This window comes from Mus musculus, chromosome 1 (assembly GCF_000001635.26).
Source record: "Mus musculus strain C57BL/6J chromosome 1, GRCm38.p6 C57BL/6J".
Classification (NCBI taxonomy): Eukaryota; Metazoa; Chordata; class Mammalia; order Rodentia; family Muridae; genus Mus; species Mus musculus.
The window spans coordinates 182,618,270-182,645,627 of record NC_000067.6 but is presented as its reverse complement, the minus strand read 5'-3'; the positions used below and the strand labels follow the sequence as shown (position 1 = coordinate 182,645,627).

The 27,358-nt window shown below is 48.1% G+C and overlaps 1 protein-coding gene across 5 annotated transcripts in view; it reads right to left on the bottom strand.

The window, feature by feature from the left end:
- Positions 1-11,171: 11,171 nt before the first annotated feature.
- Positions 11,172-27,358, bottom strand: part of Capn8 (calpain 8) — a 69,708-nt gene continuing 53,521 nt past the window's right edge. Inside the window, exons 14-21 of one of the 5 annotated variants that reach the window (XM_006496686.2) lie at positions 25,410-25,478; positions 23,110-23,167; positions 21,645-21,709; positions 18,024-18,092; positions 17,572-17,650; positions 16,987-17,029; positions 15,468-15,526; positions 11,172-13,544 (exon numbers count right to left, since the gene is read on the bottom strand). In XM_006496686.2, the coding sequence (XP_006496749.1) occupies positions 15,505-15,526; positions 16,987-17,029; positions 17,572-17,650; positions 18,024-18,092; positions 21,645-21,709; positions 23,110-23,167; positions 25,410-25,478 (405 nt within the window). In that variant the 3' untranslated portion in view covers positions 11,172-13,544; positions 15,468-15,504. Of the gene's footprint in view, positions 13,545-15,467; positions 15,527-16,912; positions 17,142-17,571; positions 17,651-18,023; positions 18,093-21,640; positions 21,710-23,109; positions 23,168-25,409; positions 25,479-27,358 lie in introns of those variants that run through there. The other 4 variants (NM_130890.2, XR_373596.3, XM_017319052.1 and 1 more) reach the window with 4 other exon arrangements.

Here is a 27,358-nt window from a genome sequence, read left to right as displayed (position 1 = left end):
TTGCAGATGTGAAGACACGCAGGTCCCCGGCGAGTCTTCCCTCCTCCTAATGCCGGGCTATAATTATGTTTGCATTGAGTCTCCATGTTATTATTTACATTTCTGTGCTGGTGTTTGCACAGTTGGCACAATTCCCAAGGAAGCCTTTCCTATCTGAGCCCAGAGGCTGATGCACAGCTCCCAGAAGGGCTGCTGAGGTCCTCAGAGAGGGGCCTTGCCCCAGGGCTAGAAGGCTTGTATCAGCCTGGGATCTTTCCCCAGCTCCATCTGTTTGTCTCCTCTCCTACCCTGGCCTTTCTTCTACCCCTCCCCCGAATCCAGGCAGCATCTATTAGAATCACTTGCGCAATAGATAAGGACCTGGTATAGCTGCTCATGCTTCTCCCTGTGTAATTAGGAAGTGCATTGTTGTGTAATTCAGAAATTAATTAGCAGTAAACGTTTCAGGGATGCAGGTAGAAGTGGGGACCCCACTGTGCTCCATCAGCCATGCAGCTGGATTGCCTTCTAGCTCCTGGGGACCCTTTCTAGTGCATTTTCTGCAATGGAGCACAACTTGGGCCACTAGGTTAGTGAGGGTCCGCACTTCCTTACACTTGGTGGGCGGGAAGGACATAACTGTAAACACCACAAGCTGGCCACGCATCAAGGGGCTTCAGCCATGGCTGGATAACAACTGTAAAAGGTATTTCTCAGCTGCTTGGGAAGCTCCTGGGGTCCCAGCCAAGATAATGGAGAGACAGACATTACCAAGGAACCTAAAGCTTAGAGAGTCCTAAAGTAGCGTGCAATAACTTTCCTCTGGTAGAGGGAGGAAACACATGTAGCTTACCATAGGTTAGCTGGTAAACAAGGACAGGAGTAAGAAAGCAGTTGCTTTCTGGTACAGGCTGCTCAGCTGGACTACCGTGGCAAGCCTGGGGATATTGTGAATTGTTGGGAGCTATTAAGACAACTCTATTGTCTTGATCTCCGAATTGGGCCTCTCCCCCCCTAGAAGAAAAAGGGGTCAAAAGCGAGCCACCCATGCACCGTTCCGAGAACAACCACAGAATGTTCCAGCCCTAAGTCAGCACCAGATGTCCTGATCACACCCTGATACCACCAAGTTCCTGCTTCCCCGCATAGCTGCCAAAAGAAAAATTTCCGCTGCCCCATCCCTCCTGCTGAGAAGTACTTCCTCTTTTGCTTGTGCATTTCCGCTGCCCCATCCCTCCTGCTGAGAAGTACTTCCCCTTTTGCTTGTGCATTTAAGCCTTGAGCCTTGCTGAATACAGTGACACCTTGATGCTACTCAGAATGCTTCCGTGCTGTTCCTGCACCTGGTGTCCGTCTCTCCCTCCCCCCATTTGGTTCTTAGGAGAAGGTCCCCTCGAGACCCTCGAATAACTGGACCTGGTGGACGGGTCAGTGAATCCTCTGGAAACACAAGAATCTCCGAGTAGATGTGTCTTCCTGGTCCCTTACCTTCTTCTCTCTGCTGTTCCCTCTTTCCCTCTCAGTGTCTAAACACACCCAGAACCGTGTGCTATGTGAGGTTACTGAATGAATAAAACCCATCTATCAATTTCCTACCCATGTGTGGGACCAGGGAGCCGTGGAGCTGTGAGGAGCAGGCCTGGAGCAAGAGTGGGCACAAGGCATGTCCAAACCTGGAAATCTCATCCTGAGATTGGCAGAAGGATTGCACTTCCCCTCTGTGGAGGGCCTGCATGTCCTGGCACACAGAGCCTTACAACCCTGCCTCTGGTTCCCTTCAGGTAGTCATGTAGCCTGTTTCAGGTTAAACTGCCTCTCTCCTTATAAGGCCATGTCCAGCCAGCATCTCCCTGTCTACTTGGCTGTCCTTTTCTGTACCTCCTTACCCCCTGTAGGTCATTGCTGGTTTTAATGACTGGGGATTCTGCACCAGTGTCTCCTCATTGGATAGTGGCCATACTCACCTGGTGCATTCCACTGGCAACTCCCTGGGCCAAGGCTTAGCCTGACTTGTGGCCTGCTTAAGAAGTATGTATTGACTGAATGATTGATGTGGTTGGTGAGTGGCTCCTATTCCAGGCGACCAGAAGGAGATGGGAACAGGGAGTGAGAGGTAGGGTGTGAGAGTCCACGGTGCAGACCCATATTAGCATTCATGATGTCCTGGAAGAGACGCTCCATTAATCCTCTCCAGTGCTAAGGGGGAGTCTTTTGACTACAGGATGGTTTGGGCTGGAATCTCAACAGCCGATTATGGCTCTCACCTCACTCCATTCAACAAGACTGAGATGAGGTGCATCTGGCCTGAAGCACCCTGGGAAGATCCTTGGAACATTCCCTCCTGCTTTCCCAGTGAACTGCCACGCCCTTCCTTCCTGAGCACTCAGAAACTACTGAGCCTCAGCAGTACCCCTCGGAGCCTGGAATTTTCAGAGCCTCAGAAGACTGGAGGTGCACCGGTGTGTGTGTGTGTGTGTGTGTGTGTGTGTGTGTGTGTGTGTGTCAGGGACAGCTGTGTTCATGCTGCTCAAAGGAGCATTTGATGAAACAACTCTAAGAAGCCTGCTAAACCTCAGACTCCTCAGGCTTGAAATTAATTCATGGAAGGCAGGCAAGCCTCCAAATCAGCAGGAGACTGAAACTCTGCCACTAACCAGCAGCAACCTCTGAGCTCAAGGCTGGCCTCTTAGAACCTGGACTTCCCACCTGTATCCACAATGACCCTCCCAATGACCCGGAAAGCATGTGTTTGCTATCAGCCTATTTTACAGACAAAGGCACAAACTGATGGCAAGCTATTCCCATCTGCTTGGATATGTTTGAGTAAATGAAGGGATTACTCACAGGGAATTTCTGCCCGGAAAACCCTTCCTCTGACCCTCTTGGGCATGAGGAAGAATTAACGGGACTTTAAATCTAGTGTGCTTTTCTCTCTCTCTCTCTCTCTCTCTCTCTCTCTCTCTCTCTCTCTCTCTTTCTTTCTTTTTTTAATTATATCCTTTCCCATGTGTCTAAGGACAGCTAGCCTCGTGCTCGGTGGCCTTGAGTGAGGTGCCTGTAGCATGCGCTCAGCTGGAGGAGCACGGCTTCTGGGTGTTCCCTTTCGTTTGTCCTGCTGGAGAAGGGTCTCTGACCCCGAGTGCTAGGTACACCACTCCACCCCTGAACTCTACCCAGCTCAGGCTGGAACTGTCTGAAAGCTTGGGGGTGGGGGTAAGAAAGGAGTGGGAAAGAAAGAGGAGTTTTTAGAAGCCAGGAAGGGCATGCTCCTCGCAAGACCTGTTTCCCATCCCGGGGAGTAGCTCTGAGAAAGAGAAAGACTAAGAAAGACTGCGACTGCGCACGGGCGCTGGACTAGCTGTGGGCGCTAGGCAGAGGCTTTTAGTCCACACAGTCCCGCAGGTATCAGGCCCAGGAGACAGAGACCTCCTCCAGGGATAGGCGGCCTTGGAAAGCCTCCCTGTCGGAGTGAAAATGAGAGAAGCTTTCCCACTCTGCTGTGCCCTGTAAGGCACACTGTGTAAGGGGGTGGGGGGCAGATAGAATGGGAACCCTGCCTGAGATTTAATTAGACTGAGAAACACCAGCGTTCTTTTAAAACTCCAGTTATTCCTTGCTCACTCAATGGCACGAGAAAAAGAAGAGGGTTTTTTTTTGCTTTTTTCTGTAGATTAAAAAGTATACGATGAGGAAGGATTTGAATTTCCACCCGAATGAGCCAACTATAAAAAAGAAATCGATGTTAACGTCAATCAATGACATTTGAATGGAGATTGGATACTAAAGGTGATTAAAGAGTTATTAATTTTGCTGCTTTGACTAGGGGCTGCAGCTGTATAGTAAAGTCTCTTTTCACAGGGAAGCATACAATAAAGTAAAATGTCAGATAGCTGACATTTTACTCTAGCAAAAATTTTGTCTTCAGCACACACACAAAAAACCCAACAGATATGGAAAACATTAAAAACTGTTCAGTGTAATTGTATATAGAGCTTTGGTATATGCTTCAATTTTATTTATATTATACTTGTATAAATATATAAATGATGGCATTTTATAAGTTAGTCACTATAGAAAATAATGTATAGGGAACTGTACATGGTGCTATACATGTATAATAATGTATAGCTGTACATGATGATACACCTCTATGATAATGTATAGGGAGCTGTACATGGTAGTACACAAGTATGATAATGTATAGTGGCAGTACATGGTGATACACATGTATGATAGTGTATAGGAGCTGTACATGGTGATACACATGTATAATAATGTATAGGGAACTGTACACGGTGATATACATGTATAGTAATGTATAGGGAGCTGTATATGGTGGTACATATGTGTAATAATGTATAGGGAGCTGTACATGGTGGTACACGTGCATAACCCTGGCACTTGGGATATGTGCACAGGACAATAACTGAAGTTGCAACCACGTCAGGAGACTTGTCTCATCCCTAGAAATGGGTAGGGATGCAAGCAAGTAGAGCATCTGCCTGGCATGAGGAGCCATCCCAAAGAAGAGGGAAGGAGGCCGGGGAGGGGAAAGAGAGGGGGAAGGAAGCCATGAAGGAGAAGAGAGGAGAAGGGGGAGAGAAGGGAGATGGGCTGGTGGCACAGCAGAGTAATAGAGAATGTACTTGCTAAGAATGAGGCTTTGGACTCTAGGCAGTGGTGGCACACGCCTTTAATCCCAACACTTGGGAGGCAGAGGCAGGCAGATTTCTGAGTTTGAGGCCGACCTGGTCTACAGAGTGAGTTCCAGGACAGCCAGGGCTACACAGAGAAACCCTGTCTCGAAAAAAAAATGAGGCTTTTGGCCCCAAGTTCGATTCCTGGTATCATCATGAAAGTATTGAATTTACGAAGAGTAAGTTACACATAAAGAGTTAAGTGTATACACACACACACACACACACACACACACTTACACAGTGTTCAGTAACTCCAGAGCTTTGCACATCTTAGCGTGCTACAACTAAGCTGTGTCCCAACACTTCCTTTACTCTTCATTTTAGCTGCCCAGGCAGGCCTAGAACTTGTGATCCTCCTCTTCATCCTCCTGAGTCGGGTGGCATTACAGGCCTGCACCAGCCATCTTGGCAGAATTGTCTTAAGTACCTGTAGTTGGCAGTTTAATTACAGCTTTTCCCACGTGCTTGTAGTCCCCACATCTGCTTTGTGGGTGACAGAAAGAGGAGATACATCAGCAGCTTTAAATAGATAGCCCCGTGGAGGGGACAGTGCCTCTGCCTTGTTTCCACTCCCCCAAGTGGCCCTCCTTCAGCAACTAATGAACCAAGACAGGCCTCCCCAAGTTTCGAGGAGCCAACATCTGTCTCTACAAGATACAAACTCCTCATTATCACCTTGTCCCCAACTGGTGAGCCCTCCTCCTCCGTTCAGCTGCCACCAGTGACTGTAATGTGTCCCTTCCCAAAGACAAATGGCACAGGTAGGAAACTCATGCTGGCCCACCAGACACTTCCCTGTATCCTTGTTCTGTTAGTCTGTCCACATTCAATGTTGCAGGATACACAGCTCAGTAACAGCAGACATCCCTCACAGACTTAGAGTCTAGGAAGTCCTCGGTGCTGGTGCTGGTGCTGGAAGATTTGATGTCTGGTGAGAACGTAGTTCCTGATATAAAGGTCTGACTTTCTATTCTCCTCACATGGTGGTAGAACCAAGTAGCTCTCTGGGATCCCTTTATATAAACACTAACTTATGTATGTTCCACGGCCATGCTATAATTAGTTCTAATAACACTACATCTAATTAATGAGTTTTGGGGAGGGCACACAAACTCTATAGCACCTGCTATGCATTAGATGGGCTTACAGTCACACGGGAGCTAAAAAATAGAGTACCAATGACAGATAAGTCCCCTTAAATGAGCCCTGCGCTGACATTACCTTTTCTGATATCAATGAGGTCATGAATAAGCAGACTTGGTCCCTCCCTGACTGTTTCACAAGCCATAAAGTCACCCACATGTGTGACTCAGAGGACATGATTAAGGCACAGAAGGGAGGCAGGGCCATCTCCGTCTTGGGGCTTTTGTGGGAGAACAGACAGGCAATGGTGCAGAAGAATGGTGGACAGCGGTGTCCTGGGGCGGGACTGTAAGTGGATAGGACTCATGAGATGTGCAGCATGTAAAAATGAAGAGGTGATGGACATCTGAGGACCCGGGCAGGTTGAACTGGACAGAAGGAAGTCAAGCAATGAGGCCTGGCTAAGTAGAAAATGCACAGCGGACAGGAGGAAGAAGGCTTTGTCCCGGAGACACACTGAAGAGCAACTACATTGGAGGGAAGCCAGGAGGCAGGGAGGGACCACCCAAGCGGAAACCAGGTGGGTTGGACCTAGGTGCAACCCTGCAGAGCAAGCTTGGAAGGCCCTCCCATGGTCTGTGGATGGACTGTGCGTCAGATTCTCCCCAGCCTTGTTTCAAGCTGCTTCTGTGATTATCCATAATTGCAATAAGCCCTGCCTGGGCAGGAGGATGTGAGGAGAAAGCTAATTCACAAGGCTGTCTCCACGCGATGCTCTTGCTGCTATAAAGTTGCACAGAATACTAGGTGCACTCAGAATGCCTCCCACCTAAATGCCAGCCTCGCAGTTCCTGGGGGGCTCCAATGTGTCTGGAGTTTGTGTGTGGTCTTTGTTCCTTCCTGTTGACTAGTGAGCAGTAAAGGGTGCCTTTAAAAAGTGAAATGAATGGCTGAGTGACAAGGGGGGAATTCCTTACAATTAAGTGATGAGGAGCCCTGCCCCTCCACCCCTGGATGTCCCTCTTAGCTGAGTTAAGCACCCCACTAAACTCCTTTATTCTCTTTGTGGGAATTGGGATGCTTCGGGAGCTCTCCAAGAATGAGTGCACATATCAAAGACCTGATGGTTTGAGGGCCAGCCCACAGGGCCCCAGCTTCCTCTGCGCTGGCATGGGGCTGGGGTTGGGGGTGGCAACAGAAGCACTCAGCAGGGAGCCTGAAGGTGTCACACTTTTCTAAGAGAAGCACACCCTTCACACTGCATAGAGTCCTGGTTTCTGCACATCTGCATGTCAACTGTACCAAGGCTGGGCTCCTGATGCTGTAAACTCCTGTGTCCTCTGTATGTGACCAGTGAAAACCCATCTGATCTCCCTGGAAACCCAGTGAAATCCGTGATGGTCAGAGTCTCCCTTGGCAATGATGTTATCTCACTGATTATCTTCTTTGTGCCAGGCACTGCACTAGGCTGGGGAAGCGGGGAGACCAGGAGAACATGATTCCTGCATCCACTATCCAGTGGAAACATGGAAGGCCAGCTAGTCAACATGCTTATTTGGTAGTGTGGCATGGGCTTCGATGGGGACATGTGAGATGCTATGGAGACACTGTCTCCTGAGATGCAGCTGCATCTAAGGGAGGCTTTTGTGTGGATATGGGCATAGCCTAGGCCTGCATCTTAAGACTTGGTTCCCTAGTGTGAGTGCCCAACTTGCCAGCAAGGAAGACGCCTCAACAGGATCCTTCTGCACACGTTTATTGGGAGAGCTTGATTGCAGAGGCAAAAAGACCCTGAGCTCAGAACTGGTGCTGCTTATATAGGCCTAGGAGAGGAATGTCTCACACCCGGATTGGTTATGCATTTACTACCTCATTTACATGTCTACATCCGATTGGTTATGCTCTCAGTACCTCACAGAACCTCATTAACATGCCCGGGCCAGGCAGTGACTTGGCAAAAAACTTTACTGCATATGTACACATTGGTTGTTTACCCAAATTTATGTGTGGTGGCCAGCAGTAGCCAGCGCCACCTTGTAATGGCATATGTGGCTTCCCACACCCTAGATGGTGCTGTTGAGTGATGGTAGAATCTGTACAAGGTAAGGTCTTAGGAGAGACCTTAAGGTTGTGTATTCAAAGGGGACTTGGGACTCCACCAGTGTTCTCATGGCACATGATGTAACTTCTTCACTTCCCTGCTTGCTCCTGCTACAACATACCACTGTTCCTGGGGGACTGAAGGTATGAGATGGCCTGATTTGGGATAAGAACCTCCAAACTACAAAGAAAATAAACATTTCTCTTTATAAATATATCACCTCGGTATTTCATTACAGTGACTGGATGCCAGCTAAAGCAGGGAGCAAGGAGAGGCCATGCCTCAAAGCAACATTTCTAATGCCTTCATCTGGGAGGAGAGCAGAGAAAGAAGCCTGAAGCGAACTCTCAAGAGTTACAGTGCGGGGATCCTCAGCCCGCCCCATGGTGGAATGTAAGATATCAAAGCAAATGCCACTTTTGTAATGAGCCGGTTTTATTACCAATCCATTCCCTAAAGTAAGTGAAGCCCGCAGGCTTAAGACAAAATACTTGCAGGTTGATTATAACACAGCTACATAAAACTATGCCACATTTTCCGAACACTCTACATACCCAATAGGTTCCATACATTGAAACTCAGACTTTGTATCTATTTCCAAGCTAGAGATAGGAGGATGTGGCTGTCTCTCACAGCATTAGGCAGTGACAGCAAGCCACAGCTCTGGATCAGGGAGGGACTTGTTCCCACGGAGGATTTGAGAAGATGCTTCGGGGTATTGTTGGCAGGGCTTCTGGACACAGGCATTTAGAAAATACCAACATGTCGTCTTGGTCTGCTTTCTATGACTTTGGTGAACACCAAGAACAAAAGCAGCTTGGGGAGGAAAGGGTTCCTCCTTTACAGCTTCCAGTTCCTCATGAAAGGAACTCAGGACAGGGACTCAAAACAGAAACCGAGGCAGAGGCCATAGGGGAGCATTACTTACTGGCTTGCTCTCTAGGACTCACTCAGCCTGATTGCTTATACACCCCGGGACCACCTGCCCAGGGTGGCACTGTGCACAGTGGCTGGAACTTCCCATGTCAAACATTAATGAAGAAAATATCCACAGATGTCCCCATAGGCCAGTCTGATGAAGTCAATATCTTGATTGAGGTTCCTTCTTCCAAGTGACTCTAGTTTGTGTGTAATTGGCACTGGTCAGCACAACTGAGCCCTAATCAGTTTGACATTCAAACGCATCAGTCTCAAACCATAACCTTTTCTTACTTGCTTATCCCCAGTATTCCCAGTTGCTATCCCAATATAAAATACAATCCAACTTTAAAAGTTCCACAATCTTCAAAAAGTGGAAATACTTTAAAAGGTCAGTCTCTTTATAACATCCCCAAATCTCTTCATTGTGAGCTCCCTCACAATCCAAAATAAGTCACATAGTTTTTTATTCCAAGAAGGAAGAACAGACGGATCAAGGCAAAACCAAGCTCAGTGATACAAGACTCTTATCAGCTGAATTTTCAGCTTCAGAGAGCTAGCGTTGATTGTCCTGCTGCAGAAACGGTTTCACTTCACTGTGGCTGGTCTCTTATGAATCATAGCTGATCCTTCAGTCCCAGCTTTCCAGCAACCACAGACTCTTAATTAAAAATATCATACAAACGACCCTGATCGGATTTTTGCTTCATGCTAAAACTTCACAAACCAGGCCTCTGCTGTCTGCATTCCATCAAGTGCTCTCTTCCAAGCTCACACAGAACATCCATCAAGCTCTGAGGGCGAATGACTTTTCTAGCCCAGGTTGCAAGCATGTCCCTAGTCCTCCCTCAAAATGGCATGATCAGGTCTCCTGCAAGAGCCCACTCGCCAGGACTAGTTTATGTCCTGCTTTGCTTTCTATTGCTGAGACAAACACGACGCCCAAAAGCAACCTAAGAGGGAATAGACTTACTTCAGCTTACAGTTTAGAGTGGATCCCAAAGGGAAGTCAGAGCAGGAATGCAAGCATGAGCTATAGAGGGACATTGCTGACTGCCTTGTCTTCCATGGCTTGCTTAGCCAGGTATAAATAACCCAGCACAGGGGTAGCACCTTCGCTTATCCTGACGATGGTCTGCAACCTGCAAGCTGAAATAACACCCTCTCTCCCCAGGTTGCTTTTGGTAATGATGTTTATCAAAGCCACAGACAGCAAAACAGATGTGTGTTTGGAGCACAGGTTCATGTTTGGACATTCAGCCACACCTCATGCTCTTCCCCTTCCCCTTCCTTTCAGGGCTAGGGATTGAATCCAGGCCTTCCCTACATGCTAAGCAGCACGAGCCATCATCTCAGGGGCCTTCTGACTTTTTGAGATTGTCACATTAAGTTTTCCAGGCTGGCCTTGAACTCATTCTGTAGCCCACATAGGCCTTGAGCTCTCCGTTTGCCTGCCTCATCACCTGAGTAGTGGGGATTTCAGGCCTGTACCATCAAATCTGTAACACTGTTTTGAGAGCCGTGGAACCTTTAGGATGTGGGTCCCGGCTAGGCTAAAGGGACACTTTGGGCAAACCTTTGAAGGCTATGTGCTTCTGGGTCCAGCCATTTTGTCCTGTTTCTTGTCTGAGACTGATGTGAAGAACCAAGGCCATACATTCTCATCTCTGTAAACTCTGCAATGTCTTACTCACAAGGATGGAATGGAAGTCCTGGGATCATAAGCCAAAATAGACCTTTTCTCTTTAAGTTATTGTTAGAGTCTGGGGCTGGCCACTGCTGTGATAAGTTTGACCATGTGATTCTCAGGCTGTTGGAACTGGTTTGCAGGAGGCATTTGAAAGATTTTAGAACTGCAGGCTAGAGAGTAACTAGGATAGTGTGAATTCTGCCCAATGGTAGGTTCTGGTGGGAGGGCAGAAGATCAGAATGGTAATAGGACCATGGACAGTAAGGGCTGTGCTTGTAATGCTCCTGACAGATATGAAGACCTTATTTGGAAGCAGGACTCAAGGTCGTTCATGGTACACCCTGACCAAGAACCTGCATTGATTTCACTCAGGTCTTTAAGGACTAGTTCATCTGGTAGAGGAAATTTCAAGACAGTATGACACCCAGGCTGTGGCATGGTTATCACTGGCTGTTTTTAACCAAATTTACAGTGTGGAGCCACCGAAAGCAAAGACTTGAGTAGAAGAGTGTGTAAATCATTCAGAAAATGAGTCTGACTATTGTTAACGTAGTGAACCATGTGAGTGAACATTACAGGCAAAGTCACAGTAGTTGTTAAAGTCAAATTGAGTGCTTTGCCATAGTTGAAGAGATGAGGAGGGGGTGTGTGGCAGACAGGCCTCTAGGCAAAGAGCCCACCTATTGAAGACTGCAGGGTATAAACTCATTTGAAAGACCTTTATTTAAAATGAGAGTTCCTATAAAGGAGTGCCTAAAGGGGTACTCAGGAATTACTTCCCCAGGCTAAGCCTTTTGGGTATGCAGAAGCCACCGCAGCCATGGTCATTAGAATCCTGGCTATATCCTGAGTTGGAAGCAGAAATCAGTGTCATCTGCGTCTGCATGGCGCTGAGTTTTCAAGCACAAAAAGTATAATCTTAGCGATGGAATGCTTTGCTATGAGATGCCAGAGAAAAGCCTAAGACCAGGAAACGGGTAGCAGCGTTGGGCTCCCCACAGGACCTCCTGACGAGGCTGTTGAGGTGGGGCCCAAGTTTCAGTGCCGACTTCAGGATACTGAAAACACCAAGAGCAGGTGACATCTGCTGATAAAAGCTATAGGCAGTAATTGGAGGTGGCCCTCAATTTTCTCACCAGCAGCACACAGCCCGGTGTTCACTTGTAAGTAAAACTCACCTGACCCACATTAGCTCTCTTAGCTGCTTATCAGCTAAGAGCATTCCTAGTCTCTAAGGAAGGAAGTTCTGGTCTCCCATACGCCATGAGTACTCAGGCAGCAGGGACGGAAGAGGAGGGGCCACCCCAGTCCCTTGAAGCTCAGATGATGTCATCATAAGCCCCATTTGCTAGACACGGACCTATGTAATTTACTGTTTCCATGCTTGGCTTTGGTCTAATCTCTCCTTACTGGCGTCTCATCCCTCCCTCTGTACCACTCTGTACGGAAAGTATCTAACCTGTTTATTTTTGTAGATGCTCACAGTTAAGAGTTTGCCTCAAGTCTCAGAAGAAATGTTAAACTTTCCGACAGGGTTGGGACTGTTGCAACTATGGGAACTTTTGAAACTGGACTGAACGTCTTTTGTGTCCTGAGATGGCCTGTGCTTCACGGAGCAGGGGCAGAATATTTTTACTTGAAGGTAAAATGTCCCCAAAAGGTCATGGTTTGAATGTCCAGGCTGCAGCTTGTGGAAGTATTGTGAGGAAGGCTATGGGACTTTTCTGAGGTGGATGAGCTTGTGGATGCGAGACAGTAGGGATGGTCCACCCACTTCGGGTACTGGCTGGCGTGCTGGGCTCCTTGTCTACCGCTGTATGGAGCTAAGTCCTCTGCTCCCACTGTCATGGACTCTCTATGCCCTCACTCCTGGGGGTCTAAAACTTCGGAAAAGGGTGAGCCAGAATAAACGGTCCTCGCTTGAGTTGCCTCCATCCCGTCACATTGTATCATTTTGTCACAGTGAGAAGCAACTAGCGCTGCTGCTCCCCCTACTGAATCTAGGAGATCTGAAGTCAGTTGAAAGCCTTCTGGTGAATCACCATGCTTTCTGGTCAAACTCCTACAAACAACACTCATCAGACTCTTCTGCTAAAACAGAAAACTAGTCCTCAGTCAGGCTAATACAGGAGTCAGGGTACCAGCTCCCTTATACTTTGTTTTGAAGGTGGTATTGAGACACAGTGCTCTCCTGTGGTGGCCACTTGAATGAGATGCTCTCAGTAGTCGCAGGCATTTGAATACTTAGTCCCTGGTGGGTTAGGGGGGTATGGCCTTTCTGGAGAAAGTATGTCCCTGGGGGTGGGCTTCCAGAACTTAAACTGCTTGTGGTTCAAGATGAAAACCCTCGGCTTCCTGCTTCTGACAGCATCACTTCACTCTCTGCTCTGGAGCCATGAACCCAGATAAGCTCATTGTTCTCTAAGTTACCCTGCTCAAGGTGTTTTGTCACAGCAATAGCTAATGAATCTGTGTACACGCAGAGATGCTACAGCTGTGGTCTCAATTTTCTCACCAGCAGCAGAAAGCCCTGTGTTCACAAGTAGGCAAAACTCACCTGAACTGCATCAGTCCTCCAGCTGCTTATCAGCTGACTACATTCCCTGTCTCTAAGGAGGGCAGTTCTCATCTCCCCTACTCCTGGCCTGTGCCCTTTCTCCACGTTACTGAAACTCTGCCCTTCTCCCAAGAGCCCTCAGAAGCAGTCTTGCTTCCAGCAGGAGCTTCAAGCCAAGTCTTTTCCCATAGCATTGAAGCCCAGGTTGTCTTCACATGGTATATCTCCAGAGGAAGGCAGAAACCATCCTGGCCCACAACTTTAATTGATTGCTTTCCTTCTGCTGGGCCCTGGGATCAGCTCAAATAGCTCGTAGCTCGGTGCTACTGAGGATATGGGGCTCCCCAGCCTGCTCTATCGGGAAAAGCCAGTGTCTCGGGATCAGTGATTGGCTGGACAATACAACAGTCAGTAAATGACACTTGAGGATACACGTTCATAAGATTGCAAAGAGACAGGTTGGAAGCAGGGAAGTTGTTGATGTCCAGAGGGTCAGACCAGTGCACAGCACAGCCACTGCAAAAGAAGAGACACACTTAGTGCACGGGTTCTAGGGAGTGTGTGGGCTTTGGCCACAGAAGCCCTCCTGCCTCATAGGTCACCACTTGTCACAGAAAATGCCACTTAGAAAAGACTCTGCGCCCAAAGGGGCCTCCGAAAGTAGGTGTGTCGATGAATAGTGGACCACAAGTTACACACCTGTGATTTAACCAAGGGCGGATTAAAAGTCTCCAGAAAAAGAACTACACCCGTGTTGAATATGAACAAATTTCTTGCCTTGTCATTCACTCCCTAAATAATGCAGAGAGACAGTTCTTTACCCAGGCTCGGCGTCTTAGGCATTCTGTTTATTGTATTAGGCATCACCAATAAATCCTCCAGAGAGGATTTAGAGTGTGCAAGCAAATAGTATGCCATTTTATACAAAGGTCTGATGCAACCAGATGCCGTAGGAAGGTTCTGGAACTAAAGCCTCATAAAGGACAACTATATTCACACACACACACACATATACATATATATGTATATATATATATATTTTTTTACAGACATCTTCTATACTACGTCTCTATATTTTTACATATGAGAATATATTCCTAAATTTATACCTATATTATATATATGTATATGCATTCCATATGTGTGTATATATTCCTGCATGTATATCTGTATTTCACATATATACATATATATTCTTATATGTATGTATGTATACTCCTGCATGTACACTTCATTTGTGTCCTACACTAATTCCCAGGTATCCACAGGAATCCACAGATATGTTTTAAGGAAAGCTTTCTTTTGATCTTAGGAAGTAATCATTAGCATTCCCATTAACAAGAAAATAAAAAGCAGTGGACTCAGAACATGTCAGGAGGGTAAGTAACCGAGCCCTCAAACACGGCAGGGAGGGTGATAACTCAGTCCTCTCACACGGCAGGGAGGGTGATAACCCAGTCCTCTAACATAGCAGGGACAGTACTAACCCAGTCCTCTAACATAGCAGGGAGGGTAATAACCCAGTCCTCTAACATGGCAGGAAGGTAATAACCCAGTCCTCTTACTTAGCAGGGGCAGTGATAACCCAGTCCTCTAACATAGCAAGGACAGTACTAACCCAGTCCTCTAACTTGGTAGAGACAGTGATAACGCAGTCCTCTAGCTCCACTGCCTCAGAAGCCTTGAGCCACGTCTGCACTTCCTGCTCCCCTTACCTCTTCCCTAGCAGCCAGCAACAGACTCTGTTACCCAGGGTTTGCCCCCTTACAGGCACTGACTGGCACTTTCTGCATTAAGCACACTGTGATGTATGCACAATAAGAACACTCATTTACTTCATACCTTCATTCTCCCTCATTGGAGACTCAGTTTGGACTTCAGGTGCCCCCTATATGTTAATTCAGAAGTCCCAGAAATCAGGCATTTTATAATATGTCTACATCCCCTACCAGACACCAAATGAACCTACAAGTCCATCCCAATTAACAAGAGTTTGCATCTTTGAAATGATTTTAGATAGAGCTAACTATAGATTCACCTTTAAGATAAAAGGATGAAAGAGGTGGGGTAGTGGTGGTGCATGCCTTTAATCCCAACACTTGGGAGACAGAGGCAGGCGGATTTCTGAGTTTGAGACCAGCCTGGTCTACAGAGTGAGTTCCAGGACAGCCAGAGCTACACAGAGAACCCCCTCCCCCCAAAAAAAAGGATGAAAGAGGTAAGAGGGGACCCTTGATTAAATTATTTAATAAATCAATTAAATGTTTGACTAACTTCCTAAAACACTACCCATCCCTTCTCCTAGTGTCCACCACAGAACATTCCAGGGATATGCATGGCATTGGCTGGTTCAGAGGGGTAACCATGGCAGAGAACCTATTCTGTCCAGGGGTTTCAAAGTCTGTCTATGAGAAGTTCCTCGAGCCTTGGGTCATTTACCTCAGCCAGGGAGAGCTGTACAATGCCATTCTGGTCCTTATCCAAGAGTCTGAACAATTCTGAAACACCGGAGAAGCATGAAAATTAGCTCCAGGGTTTTGGAAGATCAGAGAACTGCCTCTGACCAACTCATGCCAAGCTACAACCCTCCACACCACTCTTCCCTTCTACACCCTGTCCTCTAGATCTGACCCCTGGGACAAGCAGTGAGGTTGAGTTTTGGTGGCAGTAGACGTCTCACAGACAGAATGGGAACCCTAACCCTAACCCTAACCCTAACCCTAACCCTAACCCTAACCCTAACCCTAACCCCATCCCTAACCCTAGCCCTAACCCTAACCCCAACCCCATCCCAAACCCTAATCCTAACCCCACCACCATCACTAACCCTAACCCCAACCCCATCCCTAACCCTAGCCCTAACCCTAACCCTAACCCCAACCCCATCACGACCCTGACTCTAATCCTAACCCTAACCCCACCCTTAACCCTGACCCTGACCCCAACCCCAACCCCAACCCCATCCCTGACCCTGACCCTAACCCTAATCCCAACCCCATCCCTGACCCTGACCCTGACCCTAACCCCAACCCCATCCCTAACCCTGACTGTGACCCTGATCCTGACCCTGACCCCGACCCCAACCCTGTCCCTGACCCTGACCCTAACCCTAATCCCAACCCCATCCTTGACTCTGACCCTAACCCCAACCCCATCCCTAACCCTGACTGTGACCCTGACCCTGATCCTGACCCTGACCCCGACCCCAACCCTGACCCCGTCTCTGACCCTGACTCTGACCCTAGCCCTAACATTGCGAGCAGGATGTCCCTCTGGACCCCCCTCTTCAGAGGTGGTTTCTTTGGTGAGTGGGTTGAGGATGGTCCAGTCTCTGCTCTATCTCTAGCCAACTAATATTTCACCCCTAAGACTTTCCACCTTGCACTCACCCTGTGTGGGGAAGGTCCCAACCTTAAAAAGATATCCCACTGATGACAAGATAACAGCACCCTAACACCCAATGTGGAAGAAGTACAGTTACTGCCCCCTTGACAGAACCTTCCTTCTTCCTGGAAGGTGGCTCAGCCTCTCAAACGACCCTCGTGGTGGCATACAGGTGAATCAACACTAGAGGCTCATAAGACGGGACCCTTGAAAGACTCAGTACCTTGGTCTAATGTCTTTGCATAGCTCAGTAATCAGGATAGCAGAGCTCCAGGTCTCCAAGGAAAGATAGCCTTGGCTCTTAGATATGACCAGCTCAGACATCCGTAGCCCCTAAAGTGTCTATCGTCCCATCCTCATGAATATCAGTTATACAAATCTCATCTATACTTTTAATCCCTAGGCTCCAAAAGCACCGTCAGGCTTGACCTCCTGGCCCAAACCCCCACAATGCTCTGTGTCTCTGAAGAAAAGAAGAGGGGCAATGAAAACAGGCTTACTGAACAGGATCTCCAGGCGGATCATACAAGCCACAAAGCCGTCAAAGTCAACACCAAGCTTGCTGCATGCATACCTCGTGGCAATGGTCTGCTGCACCTGGTTGTTGAGGGTGAAACCTGATGCCCAAGAGAGACTGTGTCGTTCATGGGTGGTGCGAAGGTCTTCGCATTTTCCTGATAGACTTCAAGGGGATGGCACCACAGGGGCCATCCATGATTCTGTGGAAACCTATAAAGCAGGACTCCTCTGCCTCCCCCAGGAAATCCCAGCGGAGGCCCTGCCAACAAGTCCCTCCCGTTTCAGAGAAGTTTCATCAGTCCCTTCCCTACAGCAGCCCAGCCCTGGGGTAGCCATAGCTACATACCCACAGTATGTGAACATAGAAACGGTGGGTGAGGGTTTTTGTATCAGTAGACCCCTGCAGAGCCCCACACCTTGTAAATGCTACCATGGCCTCAGCAACAGGCAGAAGGCAGAGCCCTGAGCATCCCTCCTCCATGAATAGGATGGATCTTCAGCAAGACTTTGTTGTCACGCTGGCACTCAGAGTAAGAAAGCTCATGGGAAAGACGTTTAGGCCTCCCCACCATGAGAACATGTGCTATTTCTGGTGAGTGCATCTGGGCCCTAAGACCTCTTCTACAGGATGGCTCATCACCTGCTTTCTTGAGAGCTGTCCTCATCTCGTGAGCATCAATGGTCCCTGCACGGCTGTGGTCCATTTCTTGGTAGATCTCCTGAAGCCAGAGAGAAAGTTCACATGAAAACAGCATTGACAGTTCCGTCCCCATCGACTCCTCTCTTGAGAGACCAAGGATGCACTCTAGAGAGGCTGTATTGCCATCTCCAAAGAAACTCTGGAACACATAGAAATGGGGCTAATGTCAGTGGCGTGCTTTGTCTTCTGCACGAGGCTCTCATTAAAGAGGTCAGCATCAGTGTCTGCCTTTGCCTTTGCCTCCTGGCTCCTTTCTGAACAGTGTACCTAGGTGTGGTTTTGACCAGAGTACAGAATCTAGAACACCCCAGGAATAAGTATTACAGAGGGTCAGGAGGAAGGGAAGGGGCCTGGGCCCAGAGAGATGCCCTTCTCTCCCCAGAGGTAGTTACCAGATACTTGCAGATCTTCAGCCAGAGAGTCTTGAACTCCACCGGTCGCAGGCTTCCTGTCCCATCACCCTAAGTTTGTTAAAGGTTAATATGGACAAGCTCTGAGTCATTACTGAGTTCCTCTCTCTTGTGAGCCGGCATCGGTGCCTTGAACCCTTGGTAAACCTTCCATGTTTGCAGCAAGCCATGCGATGGGGTGATGGTGGGAAGCAAACTCAAGTTTAAGATTAAAAGGTTCAGTACTCACTACAGGGGCCAGGTGCAGAGGTAGGAACAAAGACCCACATGAGCTTAAAGCCTCCTACAACAGCACTGATTGGCCACACCCTCGCTATCCTAAGTGACAGCAGTTGCAGCTGTGTGTTAATATCAGACTCAGATTTCTGCGATTGGGGCAACTGCTCATTCAAATCATTATAGTATTGTCAGAATATCAACAAGAACAACAAAACAAAACAAAACAACAACAGAAACCCAGATATTACAAACACAAGTCCTCAAAGGCTCTAATAAAACCATAAGAGGGATGTGTGCTGGGGGCAGGAGGCCGTGTGGAATTTCCCATATCCAACTTATCTCCCTTCGTGAGTACTCACTGAGTGCCGAGCTACGCATGGGGCTTTGGTTGTCCACTGTCCTTACCCTCGTGAATTTCACTCTTTTTTCTCACCAATCACAATAAATCTACAAACACCACTGTGTTTTGGAACAGAAACTCCTCCCCATATACTTTAGATAGCCAAATGGAAGTCTACTTTGCACCCAAGACTGTAAAGTTCCTGGCTCGTGTCTGGTACTGTGGTCCCTGCCAAAGGCCCACATGGCAAAGCATGGCCTGGGGAGGTGGTGGAACTTGGACAAGATAGGTCATTGGACCCTGAAAATTATGTTGGAACCTGCCCCTTTCTCTCTGTCTCTCTCTCTGTGTCTCTCTCTGTCTCTGTCTCTCTGTCTCTGTCTGTCTGTCTCTCTCTCTCTCTCTTTCTCTCCCCAGACGCTATGAGGAAAGTTCTTCTCATTCCCATAACTGTGTGTTGCCTTATCATAGGTCAAAGCAGCCAAAATCATGAGCCCCCAAAAATACCTTTCCACTACTAGTGCATCCTCTCAGGTATTCAGTTAACATCATGGGAGGCTGACCAACATCCTCATCCTTTCAGAGCATCCAGTCTCAGGCTGTATCTCTGATTAGTGCTGGATGCTGGCCAGATCACAGCTCAGTCCCTTCCTGTAACAAAGCCAGTCTCCTCAGAGTGCTAAATGCTGACTGGAGCACAGCTCACTCCCTTACTACCACCCAGACAACCAGTCTCTGAAGAGTGCTGGGCTCAGGGGGATTCCACCCTGAGTGTCTTTCTACTCTTGCATCTCATATTACCTCCACAATGGCCGCACAAACTAGACATTCTTACCCCGTTCTCTAGGGAAAGACCCTGACAGTCCAAGCACTTAGTCACTTCTCTTAATTTACATACCTGAGAAGTAATAAATACAGGATGTGAACCTTTGCTTGTTCCAAAGTCCAGGTAAACCTGATTGAGTCAGGGTCTCCAGCACTGAAGTGTAAGCACTGGGACTTTCCGGTTCCCATGGGTGAGGGGATGCTCTAATATGTAAACATCACTCTAATGGCAGCACCACTTAGTGTGGGGTTGATTCCACAGATACAGATGTCCACAGTGGGCAGATTCACATAGGTAGACAATATGGCCTCGGCTGCCATGGAATTGGGGGGTCAGGAGAATAAAGAGTGACTGCTAGTATAAGGGCAGGATCTAGGGTGCATGAGAAAAACGTTCTTGGCCATGTGGAAATGGCTACCCAGCTCCAAACCTAACAGAAGCCATGGAATGAACTGTACATCCCGACTAAGCATATTTTTGACATATGAACTACATCTTAATAGCCTTGACATTTTTCTAAATCTGCAAGGGCATTTTCACTGCGCAGGGAGATTTAAGCACTACCTCACACTGGAGCAAAGAGTCCAAAAGAAGGCAGAGTCATCAAGTTGGCATCCTTCGCAGCCGCAGGAGACCCGGCATCACTAGGACAAATGGTGGGTAACTACGACAAAATCTGAGGCTGAACTGAAATCAATAGAGAGCTTTGATGAGAGTGACTCTGGAACCAAAGCTCTAGCCTCAGCAGAGTGGAGCCAAGTTAGTCGTCTGTGACCACAGGTTGAACTGCTAACCGCACAGCCGTGGAAAGACACAAGGGCAGAAAGGTTCCAGCACGATGCAACTAGTGGGCACTTGGAGCCCTGGGATCACTAGACAGCCCCACCTATCCATCACTGATAACTTGTGCAGAGACTGACACACTCCACACACACTCACTACCACAACTCTCTGCACAAGCCCTGCCGTGTGCAAAAGACGGTCACACTTACTGACTTTCTTGGAGCTGATGAAGGGGTCCTGCAGTAAGGTTGCCAGATCCCATAGTGAATGAGGCCTCCCTAGCCTAAAGGATTCACTTTCACCACCAGTATATGGAGAATGGTTACCTGGATGTATCCCTTAAGTGTCACTTTTTTTTCTTCTGCTTTAAAGACTCCTGTACCTTTTTCCAGGAAGGAGGGAGCACAAGGGAGGAAATGAGAAAGGAGGCATATTTCCTGTTTCCTTTCTGTCCCAGCAAAGCTGGAGGAAGTGCTGATGGGCCATCAGTACCCTGCACCTTCTGTAGAATGTCTGTGACATGGAGACTGCCCTTGCCACTCATCAGAAAACCCCCCACCTGTGTATAATAGATTGAGTGTTTGTGTCTCCCAAATCTGAGTGTTGAAATCTAGCTCCAGTATGAGGGAATCAGGAAATGGGGGTCACAAAGAGGGCCCCTGTGTAAATGCAGCTGTGCTGTTATAAAAGGGAATCCCAGGGAAATCCCCCCAAACCCCCCCTCACCTTGTGCAGTTACAGCCAAAACCCGGAGACGAGAGCCCTTACCGAACTTGTCTGTACACCTTAGTCCAAGGCTTCCCAGCACCTGAACTGTAAGAAATGTCTGCTATCTATAAGCTACACAGTTTAAGGTCTTGTGTAACACTATTCTGGCAGACTCTGAAAAGACTGTTCTTTAAAAGGAGATGAGAGTTAAATCAGATCAGAGAGAACAAATAGGTTTTATCTTGTATCATAATCCTAAGCTATCGGTAGTGGATATCCAAGGACCATACTAAGTGTCTGAACGAAAACCATACAGTGATGGGGGGAGCTGAGGAAGGGCTGGATGCAGATGGGGAGTAGAATGGATTTAGCAGGCTGAGACACACAACATAGTGTGGAGGACGAAGGAGGGCACAGTCCCACTTGCTATCTCCAAGTTCCATAATTTTAGACCAGGCACTCAAGTGTAGAATAACTTGTGGTTGTTGTTGTTGTTGTTTGTGGTGGTGGTGGATAAATGGGAGATAGTCCCAGGTGTGGCAAAGACAACCACAGAACACACAAGGGTGCATTTTAACTTAAAAACTCAAACAGGGTTCCTGACGTATGCTCAGTAAATGAGTTTCCTTTCTCATTTCCTCCCCTGTGCTTCCCCCCTCCTTCCTGGAAAAAGGTAGAGGAGCCTTTAAGACAGGGAAAAAAAAAAGATGTGACATTTAAAGGATACATCCAGCAGGCTGATCATTTCTCTGCAAGTGTTGATGTTGAATCCGTCAAATTTCATGTCTGTTCCTAAATATTTAAAAAGAAAAGAAGGTGGGAGTCAGGAGTGTTTAAAGACCAGGAAAGTAAGTAACCTAGGCAGTAGGAGAGCATCAGAGAGTACAGTTTCCATGGAAAGGGTGAGAGCATCGTGGGTGGCAGGGGACAGATACCCCCAGCCTCCTGGTACCCCGGGATACACTACTGACCAGCCCTGGCATTGTGCTTCAAGCTGTGGGCCTCAGATTTGGAACCCACAGATTTATGTTTGTAAGCTTTGGTTTCCTGCATCATATAATGATGCTACTTGCCACCAAGAACTGGTGAGCATCGCAGTAAGGTAAGCGAAGCTTTGTTACCAGGATGGTGTAAGCCAATCCGCCACTCCATCCTGCCCTCCATCCTCCCCACAGCCCCTGTGGGCTCTCCCCATCACGATATGGTCTACTCTTGAGAGTAATTCCACTTGGCAGATGTTAACATCATCATCTTCATTTATGACGCCCAGAGAGCTTATACAGTTTGCTCAAAACCATTGACCCATAAGGGAACATAGCTGGGATTTAAAGACAGGCTTGCTGGCTCCAAGGTCACGGCACACAGTGGCTCAATGAAGTAGCCATTGTTAACTCACAGGCACCTCTCTGGGGCTCCAGACATCTCTCCTCTCCACTTTCACCTGTTAGAGACCTCTTCTCTGTTCTGAGCCACAGAAGGAGCAAGAGCAGAGAAGAGTGTGGAGAGCTCTCCTAAGCTATGGCAGAGCTCTGAGCCCCAGGACACTGCTCGGGCCCCTCCCTGTCTCTGGGCTAGCATGGGAGCCCATCACCCAACCAACTGAAGGAGTTATCCCTGGATGTGCCTGCACCAGAACAGAAGGTGGCTGACTCCATACTGGTTCCAGTGGCTCAAACTCAGGGAATGGCAGTGTAACTGCCCTCCTTGGGAGACAGTTTGACACTTGGGCAGTCCCCAAGGCTCGCAAAAGCCTGAAGCTTTGAACAACAGATAATTGGCAAGAATAGTCAGAATCACCCTCTTACCTGTATCCCCAAACAAGCATGGGAGGGGATCTTCGTGTAATATTAATTTTTTTGGAAAAGTGTCACATAAATCAAATTCGGACCAGCTTTCTTTCTTTCAGGGCTTACAAATAATTGCATTTGATGTCAAGATTCTTGGTCCTTCAGGGTCTGGTTACTTACCAGTGTGGGTCTCATCTCTCCCAATGCCACCTCCTCCCCAGCTTCTCCTACCTGCCACAGGCCACCTCATTGTACAGAGTGGGGATCTCTAAAGGTCAGAGGCAACCTGAATCCCTCCCCTCAACCTGGGGTATTTCTGGCCAATCTCTGGCCCTCTCTCAGCCCCACCTGGCACCTCTCTTGGATGCCCATGAACTTTCTAATAGGCCCCAGGGAAGAACTCACGTTTAGAAAGCAATCCATTCAGGACCCTCTTGAGCTGGTGAGCACTGATTTCAGAATCCTAGAAAGAGCCCAAATGTGAAACGTGTCAGATCCAACAAGCTGTTTCATGGCATCCAATTAGGCCCCCCTCCCTAGCCAGACTCTAGGTCCACCAGTCTTGTGATTCTTCAAAGTATGCGATGTCTTTAGAAACTCAACGTCTCCATTTCCTCTGAAGTCCGCCATCCTGGCAGGGCACAGGAGAATTAGTCGGGCAGAGGAGACATGGATGGTACATGCTTGGCACCTAACTCCACAGAAGGCTGCCAGCCCAGCCTCACCTGTGTTCCACAGGCTTGCTTGCATGTCAAGTAGTGACAGTGGAAATTCACACTGATGTCCCACACACCCTACCTGTGCGCTATTAAATCTTTAACAAAGCTGCATCCACACTACAGTTATGGAGCTGTGACTATAGAAATTGCCAGTCACCACACACACACACACACACACACACACACGCACACGCACACGCACACGCACATGCACACGCACACACATGCACTGTCATGTATCTTTGCGTGGGCTATAATGGCTTGGGGTTCACAGACACCAAGTGCCGGATTTCCCACATATGTGGGCTGCCATTCCATGCAGGAACACATTTTAGGCTGGGGCTCAGACTCATGGACTGAAGCAGCCCATGTGTGTTGGATGTGAACTCTGAAGCAGAGAGAGGAGGCACGATTTACCTCCCAGATGGAAGATGGGCCTCAGGAAGGGAGAGGAACAAGGGGGCATGGTAGAAGCAATGGGCTGTGAACTCAGTTCCAGTCTGGTCTCTGCCCATTGTCCTCACTGTGACCTCCTATACTCCCCTGGACAGGCTCTAGCATTGGAAAGGTGAGACTAAACCTCACAAAGCTGTGTCTCCGGGTGACCTCCCCAGGGCAGAGGGTGGTCGGGTTTAGTGTCACACTGGAGACCTCTCTGAAAAGCTTCAGACTCAGCCATCTACCAGGAAAGAAAAGGAAGGCTCAGAGTCCATACGGGACCTTGGCTGTAACCTTCATGAGGCCTTGTGACCTTGGACCAGCTCCCAAACCCTCTGTCACTCTTCCAGCAAGGAGGTGGATGGCGACTTGTGTGCAGGCCCTTTCCCCATCGCAAGAGAGAATAGACAAGCTTGGGAAGAGATCTACCTCAAAATCACTGTTTCTTCTCCGGGGTTTTGAATGTACTAAATAAAACATGCCCCTTCGGCAGCCGAGGAGACAAGCCTCTGTTGGGAAAAATACTGGTCTGAGCAACTGGGGAAGCGAATTGATGTATTCTGTGCTTGTAGGTTTGCTTTGCTTTGGTACAAAGGGTTCTTTTCTGATATAATTTATGTTTTTCCATCCTTCTCCAACCCCCCTCTCTCTGACAGAGAAGTCACCATATATTCCAGCCCGTCCTCGAACTCCCAGATCATGCAATCTTCCAGCCTCAGCCCCCCAATTACGTGGGGTGGCAGACCACTGTGCTAGGCTTCCGTTCCATTCTTAAGTCTAGAAAGCCTGTTGGTGCTTCCATGGGGTAGGGCGTGCCGGGGAGACAGAAAGTAATTCTTGGGCTTTTTTTTTTTTTTTTTTTTTTTTTTTTAGCACTTTATAACCCATCAAGGGTCCTCAGTCACTATGGGACCAGTGGGCACAGACTGAATTTTGGATGGGCTCAGACTTATGACCTCTAAAAGAGACAGGGGCAAAGTGAGCTTTGGACAGCTGAGCAGAGGGAGAAGAAATGGGAGACAGCTGTGCATACGCTGACCACAGTCACAGTCATACACACACCCAAATCAGGCTCAGATTCCACAGGGCGAGCACTGCTGGTCTCCCAAGTCATCGGGCTTTGTCTGTAATCCCAGGGCAGGTTAACTGAGTGACCTCCCGCTGCTGCTGGCCAATTCCCCCTCTAAAGACTATTGATTTAGAGAGGTCACACTGCCCTGGCTTTCCACTCAGAGGCCCTGTCTGAAGGGACCAATTTACAAACTGAAAGGCTTTGGGCAAGACCCAGAGATTGGGCTCTTCCATTTTCTCAAGTCAGTCAACGCAGGAAGAAAAGTGGCCTCTGGACAATAGTTATTCTCTCTCTCCCAGAAACACAGGAAAAGCCTGCTGGCTTCCATCAGGATGAAATGACAAGTGACAGACACAGGCTGGAGACCCAGAGTATGCGGCTTTGCCCTCCTGTACTCCTGTAGACCCGAGGGAGTGCAGACAAACATGACCCGAGCCTTTCACTGCCCAGCTGAGAGGCAGCCGCCCTCCACTCACCTTGTCCGCAAACTCCTCAGACAGGCTCCAGAAGTGCTCATCTTCTCCATCCATGTCACGGGGATGTGGCTGGAAGGGAGGGTACCGATGATGGAATTGTGGCGTGAACTATGGAGAATCCCATTTGTAACTGTGGAGAGTCTGTACTGGGCCAGGCTTTGGGCTAAGTGGCAACATATGGGGTCATGAAAAATGTCCCACATAGTCTGAGGTACTTGAACTCTTGTTTCCTAGTTGGTGGCACTGTCTGGGGTGGCTTAGGAGGTGTGGCCTTAATGGAGAGAGTATGTCATTGGAGGTAGACTTTGATATTAAAACCCTCATTCCCTGTGTGCGTCGTTCTCTCTGCTTTGATGTGCATTTAAAGTCCTGAGCTCTCAGCTTCCTGCTCCTGCTGCCATGCCTGCTCTTTGATGCAATGCCTCCCTACCATGATGGACTGTATCCTCTGGAACCGTGAGCCAAAATAAATCACCTGCAAGTTGCCTTGGTTGCAGTGTTTTATTATAGCAGCAGAAAAGTAACCAATACAGACAGCAAGGAAGGAGCCACACAGAGGGCTGGCAGTCCTGCAGGGTGCCATTCTCTATGCACAGCTCCTCTCTGAGTTCTACAACCCCAACTTCTACTTTTAAGACTTATTTTAATGTTACCTATCTATATGTGTGGGGAGGGGTGTATGCATATGAGTGTAGGTGCCCATAGAGACCAGAGGTATTGGATCCCCAGGAGTTGGAATTCCAGGCAGTTGTGAGCTACCCTACCCAGGTCCTAGGAGCCACCCTTGGGTCCTCTGCAAGAGCCGTATACACTCTCAGGTGATAAACCATCATTTCTTCGGGCCCCTGAGCCTTGAGTGTTTGATTTCAACCCAGAATCACTTTCAGAGAACAAGACACATACAGGGAAATCTCAGAGTGAGTATGGAGAATGTCCAAGGACTTTGCCAGCAACCTCATAGGAATCTGAACTCCAGAAATCATATAAAAATATGCAGATGTTTATATGTGATTTCTTAGCTTTCCAGAGATGGGGGGAATAAGGGGAATTGGGAGTGTTAAGGGGGCAGAGCCTAGTAGACAGGACTGGAACTGAACTACAGATGGGCTGCTTACTGGAGCCTGTCTCTGCACTCTGAGCATCCACTCTCTAATGCTAATATTAAACTACCTAGGGTTGTTTCATGGGTCATTTTGAAATCAGATGAGAGCTAATGCATGCCAGTCCTTCAAAAATTACAAACCATTCAATGAACGCCTTTGACCAAATACATTCAAATCATCTCGCGCTATCATTGAAAGAAGGAATGAAAAAGAGAAAGATTCTCAGCTAGCCTGAAGAATTACCAGGAATCAAAGCCGTTGCTAGGATGAGTACACAAAGCCCAGGATAGCCTAATGATGCTGTAATTGTAAGTTACCGTTGTCGTAGGAATGGTATTCTCCTTACTTACTGCCTGTGAGGCACATTAAATGAATTATCTCACTTAGTGGGACCATGCTGTGAGGTCGGCTAATTACTATTAGACGCTAGATCGCTATTCACAGATGGAGAAACAGGAAATTAAGTAACACCACAGAAAGATGGGACGAGAGAGAGAGAGAGAGAGAGAGAGAGAGAGAGCCAGAGGTGAGGTGGATTGCCGCAAAGTGGTGTCTTCTAGACACAAGAAGACTGGTACATCCATGAACTCACGGTACCTATACTGTGGTTGCCTATACAAACCTGCACAAGACGGAGCCTGTCAGCTTGCCAGTGAGTGTAGATGAGAGGCACGTGAGCTCCTTCCCTGACTGCGGAGCTTTGGGTGATGGCTGCTGAGTGGGGGAGGGGTCGGTTTTCTTCATCTGTGCAGCCATGCTAGATTGTTCACGCTCTAATGAATGGCCCTGCTCCCTTCTTGTATGGGCAGCACTGATTGTATTCAGTGGGTTATGAAGGAGGGGGAG